At 40.0% G+C, this 17,115-nt stretch overlaps 1 protein-coding gene across 1 annotated transcript in view; it reads right to left on the bottom strand.

Annotated features, from left to right (window-relative positions):
- bmp6 (bone morphogenetic protein 6) overlaps positions 1–6,533 on the bottom strand; it is a 97,654-nt gene extending 91,121 nt beyond the window's left edge. The window contains exon 1 of the mRNA XM_088321865.1: positions 5,731–6,533. Within this exon, the coding sequence (XP_088177991.1) occupies positions 5,731–6,226 (496 nt within the window). The 5' untranslated portion in view covers positions 6,227–6,533. The remainder of the gene's footprint in view (positions 1–5,730) is intronic.
- Positions 6,534–17,115: the final 10,582 nt, after the last annotated feature.

Here is a 17,115-nt window from a genome sequence, read left to right as displayed (position 1 = left end):
CTACTGAGGATAAGTGGTGCAGATAATGGATGGATGGATAGACATTTGGCTGCCTTTCTTTTGTCTTGATTCTAATTTCATCAGTTCTGTACATGGCATCAAGACTTGGGACTACCCTACAATTTTTTTTCCTGTACCAATTGTATATCGTCCAAAATGTCTGATTTGAAAAGTAGAAACAATTCAATTTACCTTATTTTCCAAACCATAAGGCCCACAGAAATTATAAGGCGCCTGGCTGTACATAAAAAAACAAAAAAATGATGCTTAATCGAGATAATTTATCTTACCCAATTAGAAGAAAATATTGCTTATTTCAAGAGCATTTTTTTTCTTATTTAAAGATATTTAACAAAAACAAAATAGGAAACACTATGTAATCAGGAGAGTCTCTTTGCTAAATGCTTATGCTAACGGCGTTAGCTACTAATGCTCGTGGCCACTTTGGCTGCATGGGCAGCATTGCGAGAGAGAAGGGAGTGCCTTGCGCTGTGTGCAGGGGTCCGCCCACCTCTACCACTCGCCCAATCATATTGCTCTGAGTGGCTTGCTGGCCTTTTTATACATTACAGTTTGATCAGTGGGTTTTCATCATGAAGTATCTCAGCCCTTTGAGACTCTTTGTAATTAAGGGCTATACAAATAAACATGACTTGACTTGACATGGATTATATTTAGTTTAATGAGCTTCCATTTAAAGGCTTTCCTAGTGAAGGATTTTATACATTTGACTATAAGGGATTTTGTACGATCAAATACAAACGACATTTAAATGCAAAAGATATTCACTGGCTGAGCTGTGGGGCGAGGTCAATGCAACCTTGTGAAGAATGATGTTTACAGAAAACAGCAGGAACTGGCACAAAGGGCTAATATGATAATCAGCGCTTCCTGGCGCATGGGGGGCCTTTGTGACACAGGAACGCTCGGGGTCCAGACATCGAGGCGACGAAATGGAGCCCACATGGGGATTCTCTGGCCTGCCCATGGGAGGAGCCGGCACACCAGCCGGCGGAGAAACGCGAGTCGAGAGAAGAACTTAAGAAGATCGAGGAAGCGAGAAAATCGAGAGAGAATCGAGAGAGAGAAGGCTTGACGGAGACTCAAGGGACACTAATTCGGCTAATTCGGCTAATTCGACTAATTCGACTAATTCGATGGAGTTCACTTAGTTACTTTAGGAAAATAAATCTGCTCCGGTGTGAAAATATCGGCTATTCTTGTCCATCTTTTCCCAAAAAGAAACGAGCGCGCATTGTTAGGTGGTGTTTGGTTAATGGAGTCAGATAACTATTTCGAACAATTTGGTAAACGCTACATTGTAATAATTAATTAATAACACGAGCCACATACTGCCAAAACGGGGTATGTTGGTGTGACACTCTAACTGTAAAGCGTAATCTTTGGTTGAGAACGTGGCTTAAATATCCTGGACTGAACCAAGGATCTTGTCACTGTTGCTTCAGCACGTGTAACAAAATCGGGATGAAATCACCCGACTTTGGAGCGCCACAATGATATGTGTAACAGTTAAATTCGGACTCCGAGCCATGTGTACTTAGAAAATGAGCCATACATGGCCCCCGATCCCTAGGTTCCCTACCTCTATTCTATACATTGCATGACTAATACTCACAAGAGGAAATGATCTTTTCATGCTGCCTTAATCATACATACAAGGTCATTGGCATCTCACAACAGACTGCCTCCGGGAATGGGTGTCACCCTTTTAATGTCCCCGGTCAGCTCCTAACATTAGTTCCTACTTTTTGGTTCCTACCTATATTTCCACGGCAACGCACAAAAACGACCGCTCGGAGCTTTGAAGCCATGGTGGATCGGAGAAGATATTTTGGAAATGGGGTCCTAGAGAGTAAGAGCGTGGTCCCAAGCCTCTTTGAGTCTGTTTATCTTCCGAGGCGCTTGTTTAGAGTCCCCAAGTAAACACTGGAGCTTGCTAATGGAAGGAAGGACTGTTCTCGAGCTTTTATGTTTTTAAAATGTTTTACAAAAAAAGTGTGTATTCGCCATTAAGAAATGGGGGTTTGTGGGATTTTTGGGGGGGTAGCAAAGATATTTGTTTATTTGTTTTATCAAATACTTTTGGGGTTTTTCACCAGGTGTTTTTTTCAGTTTTTAAGCAATTATTTTCTTTTTTTGGACACATTTTTTTCGAATCTTTATAGTTTAGTGCAGGGGTCAGCAAGTGTGTTTTTCAGTGTGTTTTATATCCAACAGAGCTATAATTTTACACCAGTCCAAATAGACAACATGGATTGACATTGAAATTTTATAACTGACCAATTTATCTTCCACTATTCTTGTTCATCAATCAACTAAAGAAATAAATATAAATAACAAGTGGAAAGGCCTGTAGCCATCCATAACTTTTTTGCCACAAGAATTAACCAGAATCAACCATTCTTCATCAACAATGAACTGCAATCAAGAAACAAGTGCTATGGACAGCTACCATACTATTCATCAATGATATCTTGTTGCAGAAAATATCAAAACTTGAAATAACAGCAGCAAAGCAGAAGGCACGTGCGTGCACACACGCATTCACGCACACACATGCTTCTTTAAAATATTCGCCATCAATAAATGGTTTTCTCTGCTTTGCTATGCAGTGAGCAATGTGATAGCTTGCTTCGGCGGTGGTGTTTTTAGCAGTGACAAAGGTCTTCAGGGTCTGTGTTTGTTTGCCGTACCAGGACACTGCGCGTTTTAATGTCTCCGCCATGTCGGACTCATCCTTGAATTCATGTTCATGTTTCATCTCGTAGCGATGTTTAACACTTGACGTGCAAGGTACCTCGCTCTCGAGGCATAATGCACAAAACAGCACGGTCATTTTTTGCACAAAGTCTCATTCGTCTGTCCACGCTGGCTGGAAAGAACGGGATGTTTTCGCTCGAGGAGCCGTCATGATTCGTTCATTTATCGCGTGCGTGTGTTTCGTTGGCTAGGTTAAAACACGGAGCTCTCCTCTGTGAGGCGCCGCGCAAACACACACTGACACACGAAGCAGAGGAGGAGGGGCGCTACCGTAAACACGGCGCGCAACTGAAAATGTCTAAATTTCAGGTAAAAATGCGCAAAAAATAATTATTATTATTATGCCATGCGCTCTGCAGGTTGTGATTAATGAGAATAGATGCCCACATGTGGAACAGTATGCAAGTCTAAATTTGAACTGCTATACCGCCGGAATAGTCGACCACATCACTATCTAGAAGCTATCAATTTTGATAGTTGTTTTCAAAATAGATATTTTGAATCATATAAGTATTTCAAATAAGTACGTCCTGGACAGTTATTTCCAACACATGAACACGAATGGTATTAGAATAGAATAGAATAGAATAGAATAGAATAGAATAGAATAGAAAAGAACAAAACAGAATAGAATAGAAAAAAATTGAATAGAATAGAATAGAACAGAATGAATAAACCGGAATAGAATGGAACAGAATAAAATTAAAATTATAAAAAATAGAATAGAATAGAGTCGAACAGAATCGAACAGAACAGAATAGATTAGAATAATATAAAATTAAATTAAATTTAAAAAATAAAATAGAATAGAATAGAATAGAATAGAATAGCACAGATTGGATCAGAATGCAATAGAACAGAATGGAATAGATTAGAATAAAATAAAATAAAATTTTAAAAAATAGAATAGAATAGGATAGAATAGAATAGAATAGAATAGAACAGAAGAGAGTGGAATAGAATGGAACAAAATGGAATAGAACAGAGTGGAAAAGAATAGAAGAGAATAAAAAAAATAGAATAGAATGGAACATGACGGAATAGAATAGAATAAAATAGAATAGAATAGAGCAGAATAAAATAAAATAAAATAGAATAGAACATAATAAAATTAAATTAAATTAATAAATTAAATTAAATAGAACAGAATAAAAGAAAAGAAAAGAAAAGAAAAGAAAAGAAAAGAAAATAGAACGGAACAGAACAGAACAGAACAGAACAGAACAGAATAGAACCGAACGGAATTGAATAAAATAAAAGAAAAGAAAAGAAAATAAAAGAAAATAGAACAGAATGGAACAGAACAGAGTGGAATAGAATGGAATAGAATGGAACAAAATGGAATAGAACAGAATGGAAAAGAATCGAATAGAATAAAATGAAAATAAAAAATAGAATAGAATGGAACATGACGGAATAGAACAGAACAGAACAGAACAGAACAAAATAAAATAAAATGAAATAAAAAAATTTTTAAAAAGCTTCTCTATCGGGATTCGCGCAGATTTGGCCCTCTTATCTGCCTGGCAGGCAAGATGCAGAGACGGGAGCGGTGGGGAGAGCTGCTAAAAGTGGGCCTCAGCCTCTCGGTCAACTCAAGAGTCACAACACAGGGTGAGGGCTGCGCTGTCTACATAGAGAACCGGCACTTGGAGGAAATGGGTGGAGGAGTGAAGTATCGATCCATTGTTTCCATCTGATCCTAATTCATACCTGTCAACCTGTACGTTTTTGCCGTACAAAGTACGTTTATGATGCATTTTAAGACCTGTACGACGTACGAGAAAATCTGTACGGAAAAACGCACATTTGTCAATCATGGGTACCATCCGGTATACACCAACTATCACGAAACAGCAAATCAATCAAGTCAAACCAGTTCGCCGCGGTAGCCTCTATCTCGGTATCGTTTTTTTTTCCCGTTGCAAACGAAGCGAGCGGTTTGATGCTACTGCGCGCATGCGTCTGCTGCCTCGGATTTCATGTGGTAGTTATGTAGTGAAAGGAAGTCCGTCTCTTTTTAGAGAAGCGGCTTTTTCGGCTCAACTCATTAAAGAGAGCCGGCTCTCAAACGGCTCACTTGCTTTGATGCATTATATTACGAATTATTTTATTGTATAAAGAAGTTAAGCAAAAAAGGAAGTATAAAAGGAGAAAATGAAAAAAGACCGTTTTTTTTGTTATCCCTTGAATCAGTATATTGCCAACAATAATTTAATGCAGAAAATGAATTCATAATAATTATTCTACTTAATTATATTTGCATGTATTTTTTCCTTCTACAATGAACGTCCAAGCTACATCATTTTTGAACTTTTTTTATAATAAACCTCATTCACGTCGAACAACTCAGTATCTCACAACAAAATGTTAATTAACAATATATATGATCAGGGTTGGGTAGGGTTACTTTAACTGGATTACTTTCAATGACTTTCGGATTACTCCAATACCAAATATGCTAATAAAAGACAAAAGAAACTAAAAATGAATAAAATGATGACTCACAACACGTGGTAAGCTTTCTCTCCTGGCTTTGATCTCTTGGATCTCCGGCAAAAGTAACATAAAATGCGACAGAAACTAAATGAAAAGAAATCCAAACAGCTTTTTGCCGTTCCATGTATTCCGTTACTCCCCAAGCCTGCACAAAATTTAGTCATTTTATTCATATTTAGTTTCTTTTGTCTTTTATTAGCATATTTGCTATTGGAGTAATCCAAAAGTCATTGAAAGTAATCAAGTTAAAGTAACCCTACTCCACCCTGTGATATAACGAAACACATGTACAATATAACATGTTAAACTACATAAATAAACACGTTTGGAAAAAAATATGGTGTAAGATTATTTTATTTTATGTATTAATCGATATTTTGATCGATCCGCCTCCCCTACTGCTCATAAAACCGACTCCTCCTGTTCCGATCTCAAAAAAAGCGGACTCACCCAAATTAACGAAGCTCATCACCATGTCAGCATCGTTGAGGAAGGCCGCTTCCTGATACGTATTGAGCGGGGGGCTCCGCGTGGTTTTCAGCGGCTCGTAGCGTCCCAAATCGCTGTCCGATCTCCTTAAATCCCCGCCGGAGATGCTGTTATACAAATCCAACATAAAAAGCGGAGCCGAGTTGTACTTGGCATGGGTAAGATGCGGTCTGGGTCTGTGCGGAAGACCCAGGATGGACAGGATCTCCTTCTGCATCTCTCTCCTCTCGTGCGTCCTCAGGCGCCTCTGGATGAAAGCGGGGTGCGCTTGGTTGCTCCCGTCCCAGGTTTGAATCCCCGACGCCGGGGAAGTGTTGCAAAAGGCGCCCAGGAGAAATCCAACCAAGGAAAACCAACCGAGGGTCATGGTGTTACGCCAACTTCGCTTTCGGGTCTTGATTCTGAGCGTCGGGTGCAAAATAAATCGAAGAGAAATGAAGTTCTTAATAATGACCATAAGTTGAGGTCATAAACGTTTGCGCACTGTTGCTGCGTAAACCCATTTGGAATAGGTCCTCAACTTTCAAAAAGTCGTCTGTTAATAATGACCAAAAATTCAGGTCATAAACTTTTACGCACTATTACTGCGTAAAGCCATTTGGAATAGGTCCAAAACTTGTAAAAATACATTTGTTTTGCTGTCATTGCGTCCGTACAAAGTGCAACCACGTGATTCTAAACGCCTCCAAGAAGATCACAACACAAATATGTTTTTAGAAATCCAAAACGGGATAACAAATCCTCCGGATAAAGCCATGTCGGGTTTAATCCTGCAAAAAAAAGTGCGCAAGGACTTCTGAGGTTCTGTCCCAAGACTGACTCTCGCGCAGGTTGCACAGTCCGCTAGTTCGAGTCCCGAAACCGCCCACTGTGTGCGCACTGAACCAGAGGTGGAGCTCTTTGCTGATCAAACATTTGCATATTCATGCACCAAACAAGTGGTGTGTCGTTCGTAAGTGAAACGGCTTTATAAACCGACTCTTGGGAGTGAAAGAAGAGAGCAGTTAAGAGCCGACTACCTTCAAAAAAATAAATTAAAAAAAAATGCTTTTTTTCAGGGATATTGAGTCAACAATTTTACATTTTAAATAAATAGACCAGGAAACGACCAAAATATGACAGTAAACTACCAAAGAAATAAGTAAAAGAATTTTAAGAAATCAATGAAACAAACAATTGATCAAAAACAAAAACAAAATAACTAGGGAACAACCAAAATATGTCAAGTAACAACCCAAAAAAAAAACAAGAACAAAAAATAACCAGGAAAGAACCTAAACATAACAAAAACAGTATCCAAAAACACCCCCCAAAAATCAAAAACAAAAAAACACCTTAAAATGATTAAAAGTGGTCCAAAAATAAACAAAAAAAATGACCAGGAAACGAATAAAAAACGGACAATAAAAAAACAGAAACCAACCAAAATAGGACAAAAAAACAAAGGCAAACAAATATTCACAAGAAACAACCAAAATATAACAAGTAACAAACGACAGAAAATATGGGCTGGAAAAAAAAAAGACAACAACAACCCAAAAATTACCCCAAAAAACGCACACAAATTGTCCAAAAAAGGGGAAAATTAACAACCAATGCTCCAAATTGAACAGGAAACAAACAAAATATGACACCCCCCCCCCAAAAAAAACACCAAAAAAGGTCAAAATAACACGACCAAACAACAGCCCCCCCTCTCCTTTTTCTTTTTATTTAGTTTAGGTTTTGTTTTCTTGTTTTGTTGTATTTCTTTCAAACTTTTTCCATCCATTTCGTGCAAAATGTCATATAGCAATTGGTAACATGTGAATTAGGGCAACAAAAACAATCCGAAGAGAGTCGAAAGAGTCGGCTCTTCTTAGTGAGCCGAGCCCAAAAAGCCAATTCTCTACAAAAAAAAGAGCCAGAATTCCCATCACTCCACCAAACCGCAAGTGTTTCTTATTTTGTAGACAAAAAAAGCCAACGCCAAGACAAGCTATTGTAAGTGTTTCCTGTTTATCATTTTCAAAATAAATATATGTCAATGTTTTAAGATACTACTCAACTTGTAACACTCAAATATGCTTAGCACACATCTTAAAATGAAAGTAAAATTAAAAAGAATAGAGAATTCATGTTCGGTTGTTGAGGTGCAACCCCTGTTGGTGAAAATGGAAACAGCAGATCATTACTTACGACTTCTATTTTTTTTACACTACAAAACTTTTACTTTTTCAAATCACCAAACGTGCGAATTAAATAACCAAACATACAATTAAACTGTAATTTAATGTGTCGTTAATTAAATATTGTATTTATAAATTAAATTTGGATTGGAAAGAGATAATAAATGCATACATAAAATGGATGAATAAAATATGTTTATGGTTTTCGGTCGCACTACACCACCGGTGTCAAACAGGCAGCCCGCGGGCCAGATCGGGCCCGCCAGGGGTTTTGATATGGCCCGCAAGATTACGCCGAGAGAAGTGCGAGAGAAGAATGAGCTGGGGTTTGAAACGTATCCGCTTGATGTCACCCAAGCTAGACACCACTCGCAAAACAACTTTAGTAGTGTTTGTTTATATCTCTCTTTTTTCTCTATTCCTCTCTCCCTTTCTTTTTCTCTCTGTCTCTTTTTCTCTATCTATTTCTCTCTTTTTCTTTCTCTTTTTTCCATGTATTTCATACGCAGTCTCTGTTTCGCTACCTTTTTTAAAAAAACAATTATCTCTTTTTGCCTTTTGCTATTTCCTTTTTTTCTCTTTCTCCCTCTTTATCTCATGCTCACTCTTTTTTCGCTTTCTGTCTTTTTTCTCTGTATCTTTCTCAGATTCAGATTCAGATCTACTTTATTGTCATTCTAGTACACGTGTATACAGAACGAAATGTCGATGCATCTGACCCCCACAGTTTCCTTGAATGTACAGATATAAATAAAGTTGTATTGTAATTGGCTACGTATAGTATTTTACCATAGTGCCGATAGTGCAAGAAGAGTAGCTAACCAGATGTGCAAAATGGGCAGTCAGGTTAACAAGTCAGGTACACAGTAACATTAACACTGTAACAATAACGCTGTAATTACCATAGTGCAGAGAGCAATGTGCAATGAGTGGCAAGCTATAAAAAAACTGCCAGTAGTGCAAAAAGTCAGATTAGCAGCCGTTTAGATTTAAGTTAACTATATGTTAGATTGACCATTTAACAGTCTAATGGCCAGGGGGACTAGACTATTGCGGAGCCTGGTGGTCCTGCACCGCACACTGCAGAACCTCTTCCCAGAGGCTAGCAGAGTGAACAGTCCATGATGGGGGTGAGAGGGGTCCCCGGTAATGTTCTTAGCATGGGATAGGCAGCGCTTCTGGCCAATGTCCTGAATGGAGGGAAGTGTAGTCCCGATTATTTTCTCTGCTGTCCTCGTTACCCTCCTCACACTACCACAGTCGGTAGCGCTGCAGCCTCCACACCACACAGAGATACAGCTGGTCAGGATACTCTCTATGGTGCCCCTGTAGAATGTGATGAGGGAGGGTGGGGGCAGGTGGGCTCTCCTCATCCTCCGCAGGAAGTACAGGCGCTGCTGTGCCCTCTTAACCAGTGATGCAGTGTTCACGGACCAGGTGAGTTTGTTTGTAATGTGCACCCCTAGGAACTTGATACTGCTGACAACCTCCACAGCCTTGTTGTTGATGCAAAGTGGGGCATGGTTGGGCTGGTTTTTCCTAAAGTCGACAATGATCTCTTTAGTTTTGTCAACATTCAGGACCAGGCTGTTGTCCCTGCACCAGCCCACCAACTGCTCCACCTCCTCTCTGTAGGCTAGGTCGTTGTCATCCCTGATGAGGCCCACCACTGTTGTGTCGTCAGCATACTTCACGATGTGGTTTGTGGCGGACCTAGGGACGCAGTCGTGTGTCATCAAGGTGAACAGCAAGGGGCTCAGGACGCAGCCTTGGGGGGAGCCCGTGCTGAGGTAGATGACATCTGAACTGTTCTGACCTATCCGCACTGATTGGGGTCTGTCTCTTATTCATTTGCTCTTTCAATTTCCTCTTCTTTATTTCTTTCTCTTTCTGTCTCTGTCTTTCTCTCTTTTTTCTCTTTCCATCTCCTCTTTTCTCCTTTTCTCTATTATGCTCTCTTTTTCACTCTCTCAATTGCGCTCTCTCTATTTCACTCTCTCCCTTTTTGCCTCTTTTACTTCTCGCTCTCTCTTGCTCTGTTTCACTTGTTCTCTCCCTTTCTTACCCCCCCCTCTCTCTCTTTCTTTTTTTCTCTCACCAATCTAAATTAAAATAAGCAGCATTTTGATATATATGACAAAGTCATGGCAACTTGGTTTCTTGGCTTATTTAGATTGTTAGTTTTCTAAATGACCAACTCTTCCTCCTCATTGTGATAAGAAAAAATAGGGAACTATAGTAAATTGAGAAAATGAAACTTAAAATGAGATTAAATGTCAGCTAATACAACAGCATTTGTTTTTGTGCAGTGCAAAATATTAAATCTAGACTTATATAGAATTCATGATTTGTGTGTGCGCGTATGTGGCTTGTACGCTCTGGAACCGCCGCACCGATTTTCGTAAAATTTTACACGGTTGTACTTTAGGCTTCTGGGAGTGTTTTTAGCTAGGTTTTTAACAAAATTGATAAACATATACGCTTTCGTGTTGAAGCAGCTCTGGAGCTGCTCGCGGTTATGCAGCGTTTTGGCACTCCCAAGTGGCTCCCCTGGCGCTTCCCCAACAACCTCGATCAAGTAGAATGCCCGACAACCATTATGCTTGTTGAAGGATTTTATACATTTGACTATAAAAGATTTTATACGATTGAATACAAGTTACATTTATTAAGTACAATGAAGAGTAGGCTTAAGTTCAATGACAGGTCACGCTCATCCGAATGCGGAATGTTTTGTCTAGTTCTGCTGATAACAGGACTGTGACGCAGGACGTCAGGCATTGTTTTGATAAACGCTCTGCTGTTATGAGTTTTTCAGACATCGGGACGCTCTTCTCTGAGATGGAGGAGCCCACGTGGGGGCTTCCCTGGCACGCCCATGGGAGGAGCCAGCGCACCAGCTTGCGGAAAAACATGGGCCAGGAGAAGAAAGCGATGAAACGAGAGAGGAGGCTTGACAGAGACTCGAGCGACACTAATTTGGCTAATTCGGCCATATTCGATGGAGTTCACTTAGTTAAATTGTTTAAGGAAATTAAATCTGCCCCCGTGAGGAAATGCCGGTCTCTTCTTTTCCATCAAGAAACGAACGCGCATCGTTGGGTGAATATAGGTTGTGTTTGGTTAATGGAGTCAGATAACTAATTCGAACAATTTGGTAAACGATACATTTTAATATTAAATTCCTAACATTGTACATAATAAAATCATAGTGTAATGTTTGATTGTCTTAGAGCAAAAAAAACCTCATACCCCCGAAAAACAGTTGGGTAAAAAATAACCCGATTAGGTAAAGAAAACAAACCCCAAAATTGGGTTGTTTAGCATAAAGCAACTACTGTAGCTCAAAATAATCTTTTTGTTTCTATTGTATTTTACTTGAAATCAATTAAGTGAGAAGAAAAATATTTGTATTATCTCCAAAGTGAAAACTAGTTGGGAGACCTTCATGGAGTGAAAAATCTGTTCTTCCAAAGGGTTAGGGTGGCCCCCTCTACATATGAGATGTATCCATTCCCAATTTCTTGTGTCTCGAACAAATGATCCCCATCAGAAATAACTGAAAACTCATTAATTCGTTCCTTGCCTCTTAAAATCGTCTAAGTCAGTGATTTTCAACCACTGTTTTTTATCCAATGTCACTTTTTTAAATTGTACTAAACATTTATGAATCATTTTCTGCAAATATGTCATTGCCAAGTGTCTGTGCTGTAAAAACAGGGGGTATTATAAATCATATCTCACGGTTGCCATGGCGCCCAATTGGCCCCGCCCATGTGGCACCAGCTGCGGCTCATTGACAGATTGGCTTTCTGTCTATTTAAGCTCAGTGCTCTCATTTTTCCTTCTTCCCCGCAAGACGTGAGTTTCGACTCGGTCCTGTTCCTGTTGTTATTTCCTGTCCGGTATTGTCCCCGTTTATTTGGTCCTGTTTAATTTCGGTTTCCAGTTTTGTTTCCGTCTATTTTTGTCCTGTTTTTTGTTTTCGTTCCCGTCTAGTTTGTCCTGTTTATTTTCGATATCCTGTTTCATTATCTATCCTGTCTGTCCCGTCCTGTCCGGTATCGACCCTATCTGTCCGATATCAACTTGGGGAATTGGTATCGCTCTCGTCAGCCTCTGGCTTCCTATCATTTCACGCCAGACTGTTGCCTAACGTGCGTGACTCCCCGTTTCCCGTAAAATAAAAGGCTTGTGTGAGAAACGTCACGCGATTGGGTCCTGATCCTGTTCCGGTACATGACATTATATTGCAATTAAACATACTGTTCAGTTTCATTTTATAACATTTTTGGTTAGTGGTGAGCCGCGAAATTTTTCCAATGTAAAAATAAACGTGCCCTGGCTCAAAAAAGGTCGAAAAACACTGATCTAAGTTCATGCTAACTAGCTCAAGGGCAGCTCCATGCTGTCGGCACTATCGGTGTGTGAGTGTGTGTGTGAATGGGTAAGTGTGAAGCTTATTGTAAAAGCACTTTGGGAGGTCTTTAGTGACTTTAACACAAACCATTTACTCTAAAACACATCTTCTTCATCTCCAAAAACACCATCCAAGTATTAATAGAACCTAAAAATACAGTAATAGGATCAAAAAGATATCAACAAAATAAAATGTGAGTTTATTATGAGCACTTACCGTGGAGGAGTGAGGGAGCACAAGAGACAGTTGGTAGGAAACACACGTACTAACTGGGAATAGCTGATGCTGGTGGTGAGCGGCCTCTAGTGCTAACATGTGGAAATTTCCGTGACTTGGATTTTCTCTCGTATGTCGGGTAAGATTTTTGCTCGAAAGACATCACTTATCTCGAATTTTTCGTAACTAGCGTAGCTTGTATGTAGAGGGGCCACTACCTCAAACAGACTCCAGAATGTAAGGAAATCGTACATGGTTTTTGCATAAAATCTACCGTAAATTCGGGACTATAGAGCGCACCTGATTATAAGCCGCACCCACCACATTTCAAGAGGAAAAACGATTTTGTACATAAACAAGCCGCACCTGTATATAAGCCGCATGCGCACACATTTAAACATGTAACACAAACACAAAATTAACCCAAACCCGACTTCAAGTCCCACGATTGAAACTAAATGTCCTTCATTGAAGTCCACAGTCCAAAAATCACAGCCAGCAAAATGAACGCAAAATGATACTGTTACTTAAGGTTCGATGCAGACCTGCAGAGTCCGGGTCCCGTTGAAAGTAATCCAAGGAAAAAAGTGTATATTTCCAAAGGTAAGGGTGGGAAAAATATATATCCACTATTGTCGGCCGCGTCCACAAACACGTCTCACCTTTACTCCACTTCCCGTCAGCCCGCGTTTGTTACGCCACCTTCTTTCTCATTCGCCCGTGCAAAACATATCAGAATAAGTCTCTAAAATAAATACAAATAAATACATTACAAAAATATACAGTTGCAAATACATATTATACATGGTTACACATATTTACAAAGAAAGACGGTACACCGAGAGAGTTTTCAAAGCTTTAATAATAATATTATAACTTTCATCCCAAACCGTGCCTGTGAAGGGTAGCAAAACGCTACTAGCAACACGCTCGCAACACAGTAAACGGGTCTGTTAAAAAAACATATCGTACTTGTAAAAATCACATTAAACCGTCCTCATCTTCGTCCTTAGAACTGAAGCCATCAAAGTCGTCTTCCTCAGTGTTGGAAAGAAACGTTGTCATATAGACGTCGTCCCACGCTCCCTTATTCCAAAACACGCTAGCAACACGCTCGCAACACAGTGAACGGGTCTGGTAAAAAAAAAATCATACCGTACTTGTAAAAATCACGGTAAACCGTCCTCATCTTCCTCATGTGCTGCGTCATGTGCCTTTCTTTTTGCATTTTGCATGATGAGGGTATGTTAACGCTAATTTAATTTGTGCACAAGCCAAGAAGTTGCAGTCTTCTTCGGTGCATATGTTCCACCGGTCTAAATCTTACCTTTTGTACTCGAGCGCCGCTGGCGACCGTTAGAGAGATTACATAAATTGGCCGCATCACTGAATAAGCCGCAGGGTTGAACGTTTGGGAAAAAAGTAGCGGCTTATTGTCCGGAATTTACGGTATTTATATTTCATCGGTACAGTGGAACCTCGCTACTTTGCGGTTACACGTTCGCGGGTTCAGAGCTTTGCGGGTCTAAAAAATAATGATAATAAAATAAAATAATTGAAAAAATATATATAAATAACATTTTAAGCTAATTGAAAAAAAATAAAAAATTATTTAATTTTAAGCATTTTTGAAGGGGCGTCGCTACTTCGCGGATTTTCCCTTTTCGCGGTTGGTTTTGGTCCCCATTAACCGCGCTAACCGAGGGATTACTGTATATTGTAATCATTTTCTGAGATCATGCATTTTGAAGACAGTCTTTGAAATCCTGAGTTGTGACATCACGTGAGGAACACCAGCACGCTTGCGAACCGGATGCTACATTGTTTGACGTGTTAACTCGTCCGTTTTAAGCTAACCGGCAGTTTTTATGGAGGATGCTAAGGCATTTTGTCAGAGGTGGATGCTAATGGTACGGATCCCTGTGTTAGCCTTTTTTCTGAAAATGTAGCGAGAAATGGTTATGCTAGAGTAAATCACAAATACACTGAAAACTGAAGAATAAAGTTCAATAGGGAGTAAACAATACAGCTAGACATGGTTTATGTGATTAATGCAGTTCTATACAGTGGAACCTCGGTTTTCGAACGCCTCTCAGTTCGAACAAATCGGAGTCCGACCAAATATTTCGAGAAATTCTTGCTTCGCTGTTGGGTCAAAAAATCGGAGTTCGAACGCCGGTAATGCGTGAGTGCGTACGCTAGGGTGCAATGCTGAGCGGCGTACGGGTGTTTTAACCCCTTATTATGCCTCCGAAGAAAGTCAGTGCAAGCGGCAAAGTTGCTACAGGTGAAAAATGAAAAGTAGTGCGTACAACTATTGCATTTAAGAAAGAAATAATACCAAAATATGAAGGAGGTGTGCGAGTGTCTGATCTCGCTAGGGAATACCCCACCGTCCACCTGCGCCTTCTGCTGACCACCACAAAGGTAAAAAATCCTATTCATAATTCTTTTCTTTATCCTTTTTTTTCATTTTGACACGTTCATGTTAGCGTAATCTTTCGTACAGAAGATAACGATAACGCAAACGTACGATTAGCCTGGGTTAGCTTTATGATTCGAGGTAAACATTCAGGGTGTTGGAACGGAGCCCAACATTCAGGGTGTTGGAACAGAGCCCCCTTTCCAATGAACCGCTCACCACTTGTTGTGGAGACCCGGATGCTAAATGACTTGTCAACGACCTGATTTTTTTATTTTTACACGTTCATGTTAGCGTAATCTTTCGTACGGAAGATTACGATAAGGCGAACGTACCATTAGCCTGGGTTAGCTTTATGATTACGTTAAACATTTAAGGTAAACATTCAGGGTGTTGGAACGGATTAAAACGATTTACATTATTTTGAATGGGAAAAATGATTTCGGTGATCGAACAAATCGGTTTTCGAACAGGGTTCTGGAACGGATTATGGTCGAGAACCGAGGTTCCACTGTACTTTACAACAGAATCGGTTTTTAGTATGACCTGTTCCCAACGGAGTGTTCCCATCAGTCAGACTGTGCTTCGAAATGATAAATTGAAATTTACCTTTATAAAAAAGGTATAGAAAGAGGTTTAGAGCAAACACAAACTACCAGTCTGTATTCAGGAAATATTTATGTTGGCTCTCGTCACTTGCCTCAACCATTGGTTCGAATTGATACTGCTGTATATCTGATTCTCTGGGACTATACTGGTTGGTTTCTCTAGACCAGGGGTCGGCAACCTATGACACGAGGGGTTAACCAGTGGCACGCGAGCGCACTGCAAAATAATAATGATTAGATTTTAAAATTGCACATTTTTACCTGAAATTTAGACATTTTCGGTTGTGTGCCGTGTTATTTAGAGGCTTTACGTTAGCGCCGTTCCTCCTCTTCTTCGTGTGTCAGTGTGTGTTTGCGCTGCGCCTCGCAGAGGAGAGCTCCGTGTTTTAACACAGCCAACGAAACAACCGGGCGCGATGAATGAACGAATCATGACGGCTCCTCAAGCGAAAACATCTCGTTCCTTCCAGCCAGCGTGGACAGACAAATGGGACTTTGTGCAAAAAAAAGACCGTGCTGTTTTGTGCATTATGCTTCGAGAGCGTTGTAACCCGCACAGCAAGTGTTAAACGTCATTACGAGACGAAACATGGACATGAATTCAGGGATGAGTCTACAATGTAGTGTCCAGGTAAGGCAAACAAACACAGACCCTAAGAACCTTTGTCACTGCTAAAAACACCACCACTGAAGCATGTTATCACATTGCTCACTGCATAGTAAAGCACAGAAAACCATTTACTGATGGCGAATATTTATATTGTGTGTGTGTGTGTGTGTGTGTGTGTGTGTGTGTGTGTGTGTGTGTGTGTGTGTGTGTGTGTGTGTGTGTGCGCGCGTGTGCCTTCTGCTTTGCTGCTTTTATTTCAAGTTTTGATATTTTCTGCAACAAGATATCATTGATGAATGGTATGGTAGCTGTCCACATAACTTGTTTGATTGTAATTCATTGTTGATGAAAAATGGTTTATTCTAGTTCATTCTTGCGGTAAAAAGTTGAAGTCAGAATGGCTACAGGCCTTTCCTCTTGTTTTTCACATTCATTTTTAGTTGATTGATGAACAAGAATAATGGAAGATAAATTGGTCAGTTATACGATTAAAATGTATATTCGGACTGGTGTACAATGACAGCTCTGTTGGATATTAAAAAAATGTTGTGCGAGTCATTGATCTTGGTGTGGCACACTGATTTACAAGGAAATTTGAAAGTGGCACTCCACACCGAAAAGGTTGCAGACCCCTGCTCTAGACGTACGGTATCCGTCATGGACATTCTTCCCTCATAATCGGCCATAAAATCGGGGTCAGTTAAATTTGTTTACTGCAATCGCTTTCTGTTTCGGAGCTAGCCTCACATGTTGTGTTAATGGGATTCGCCATTTTGAAAATGTTGTGCTCCTTCAAGGACGTCACAGCTCTGACAGTAAACGAGCTGGATGGGTCAACTTTCGGATTAATTTCTCGATTCACGCGTGAAATAATATGCAACATATTTGCATGATTGTGGGCA

The sequence above is a fragment of the Urocampus carinirostris genome, chromosome 18, assembly GCF_059441175.1.
Source record: "Urocampus carinirostris isolate Australia breed hairy pipefish chromosome 18, RoL_Ucar_1.0, whole genome shotgun sequence".
Taxonomy (NCBI): domain Eukaryota; kingdom Metazoa; phylum Chordata; class Actinopteri; order Syngnathiformes; family Syngnathidae; genus Urocampus; species Urocampus carinirostris.
The sequence above is the reverse complement of the archived record's forward strand: the minus strand, read 5'-3'. Positions and strand labels throughout refer to the sequence as shown.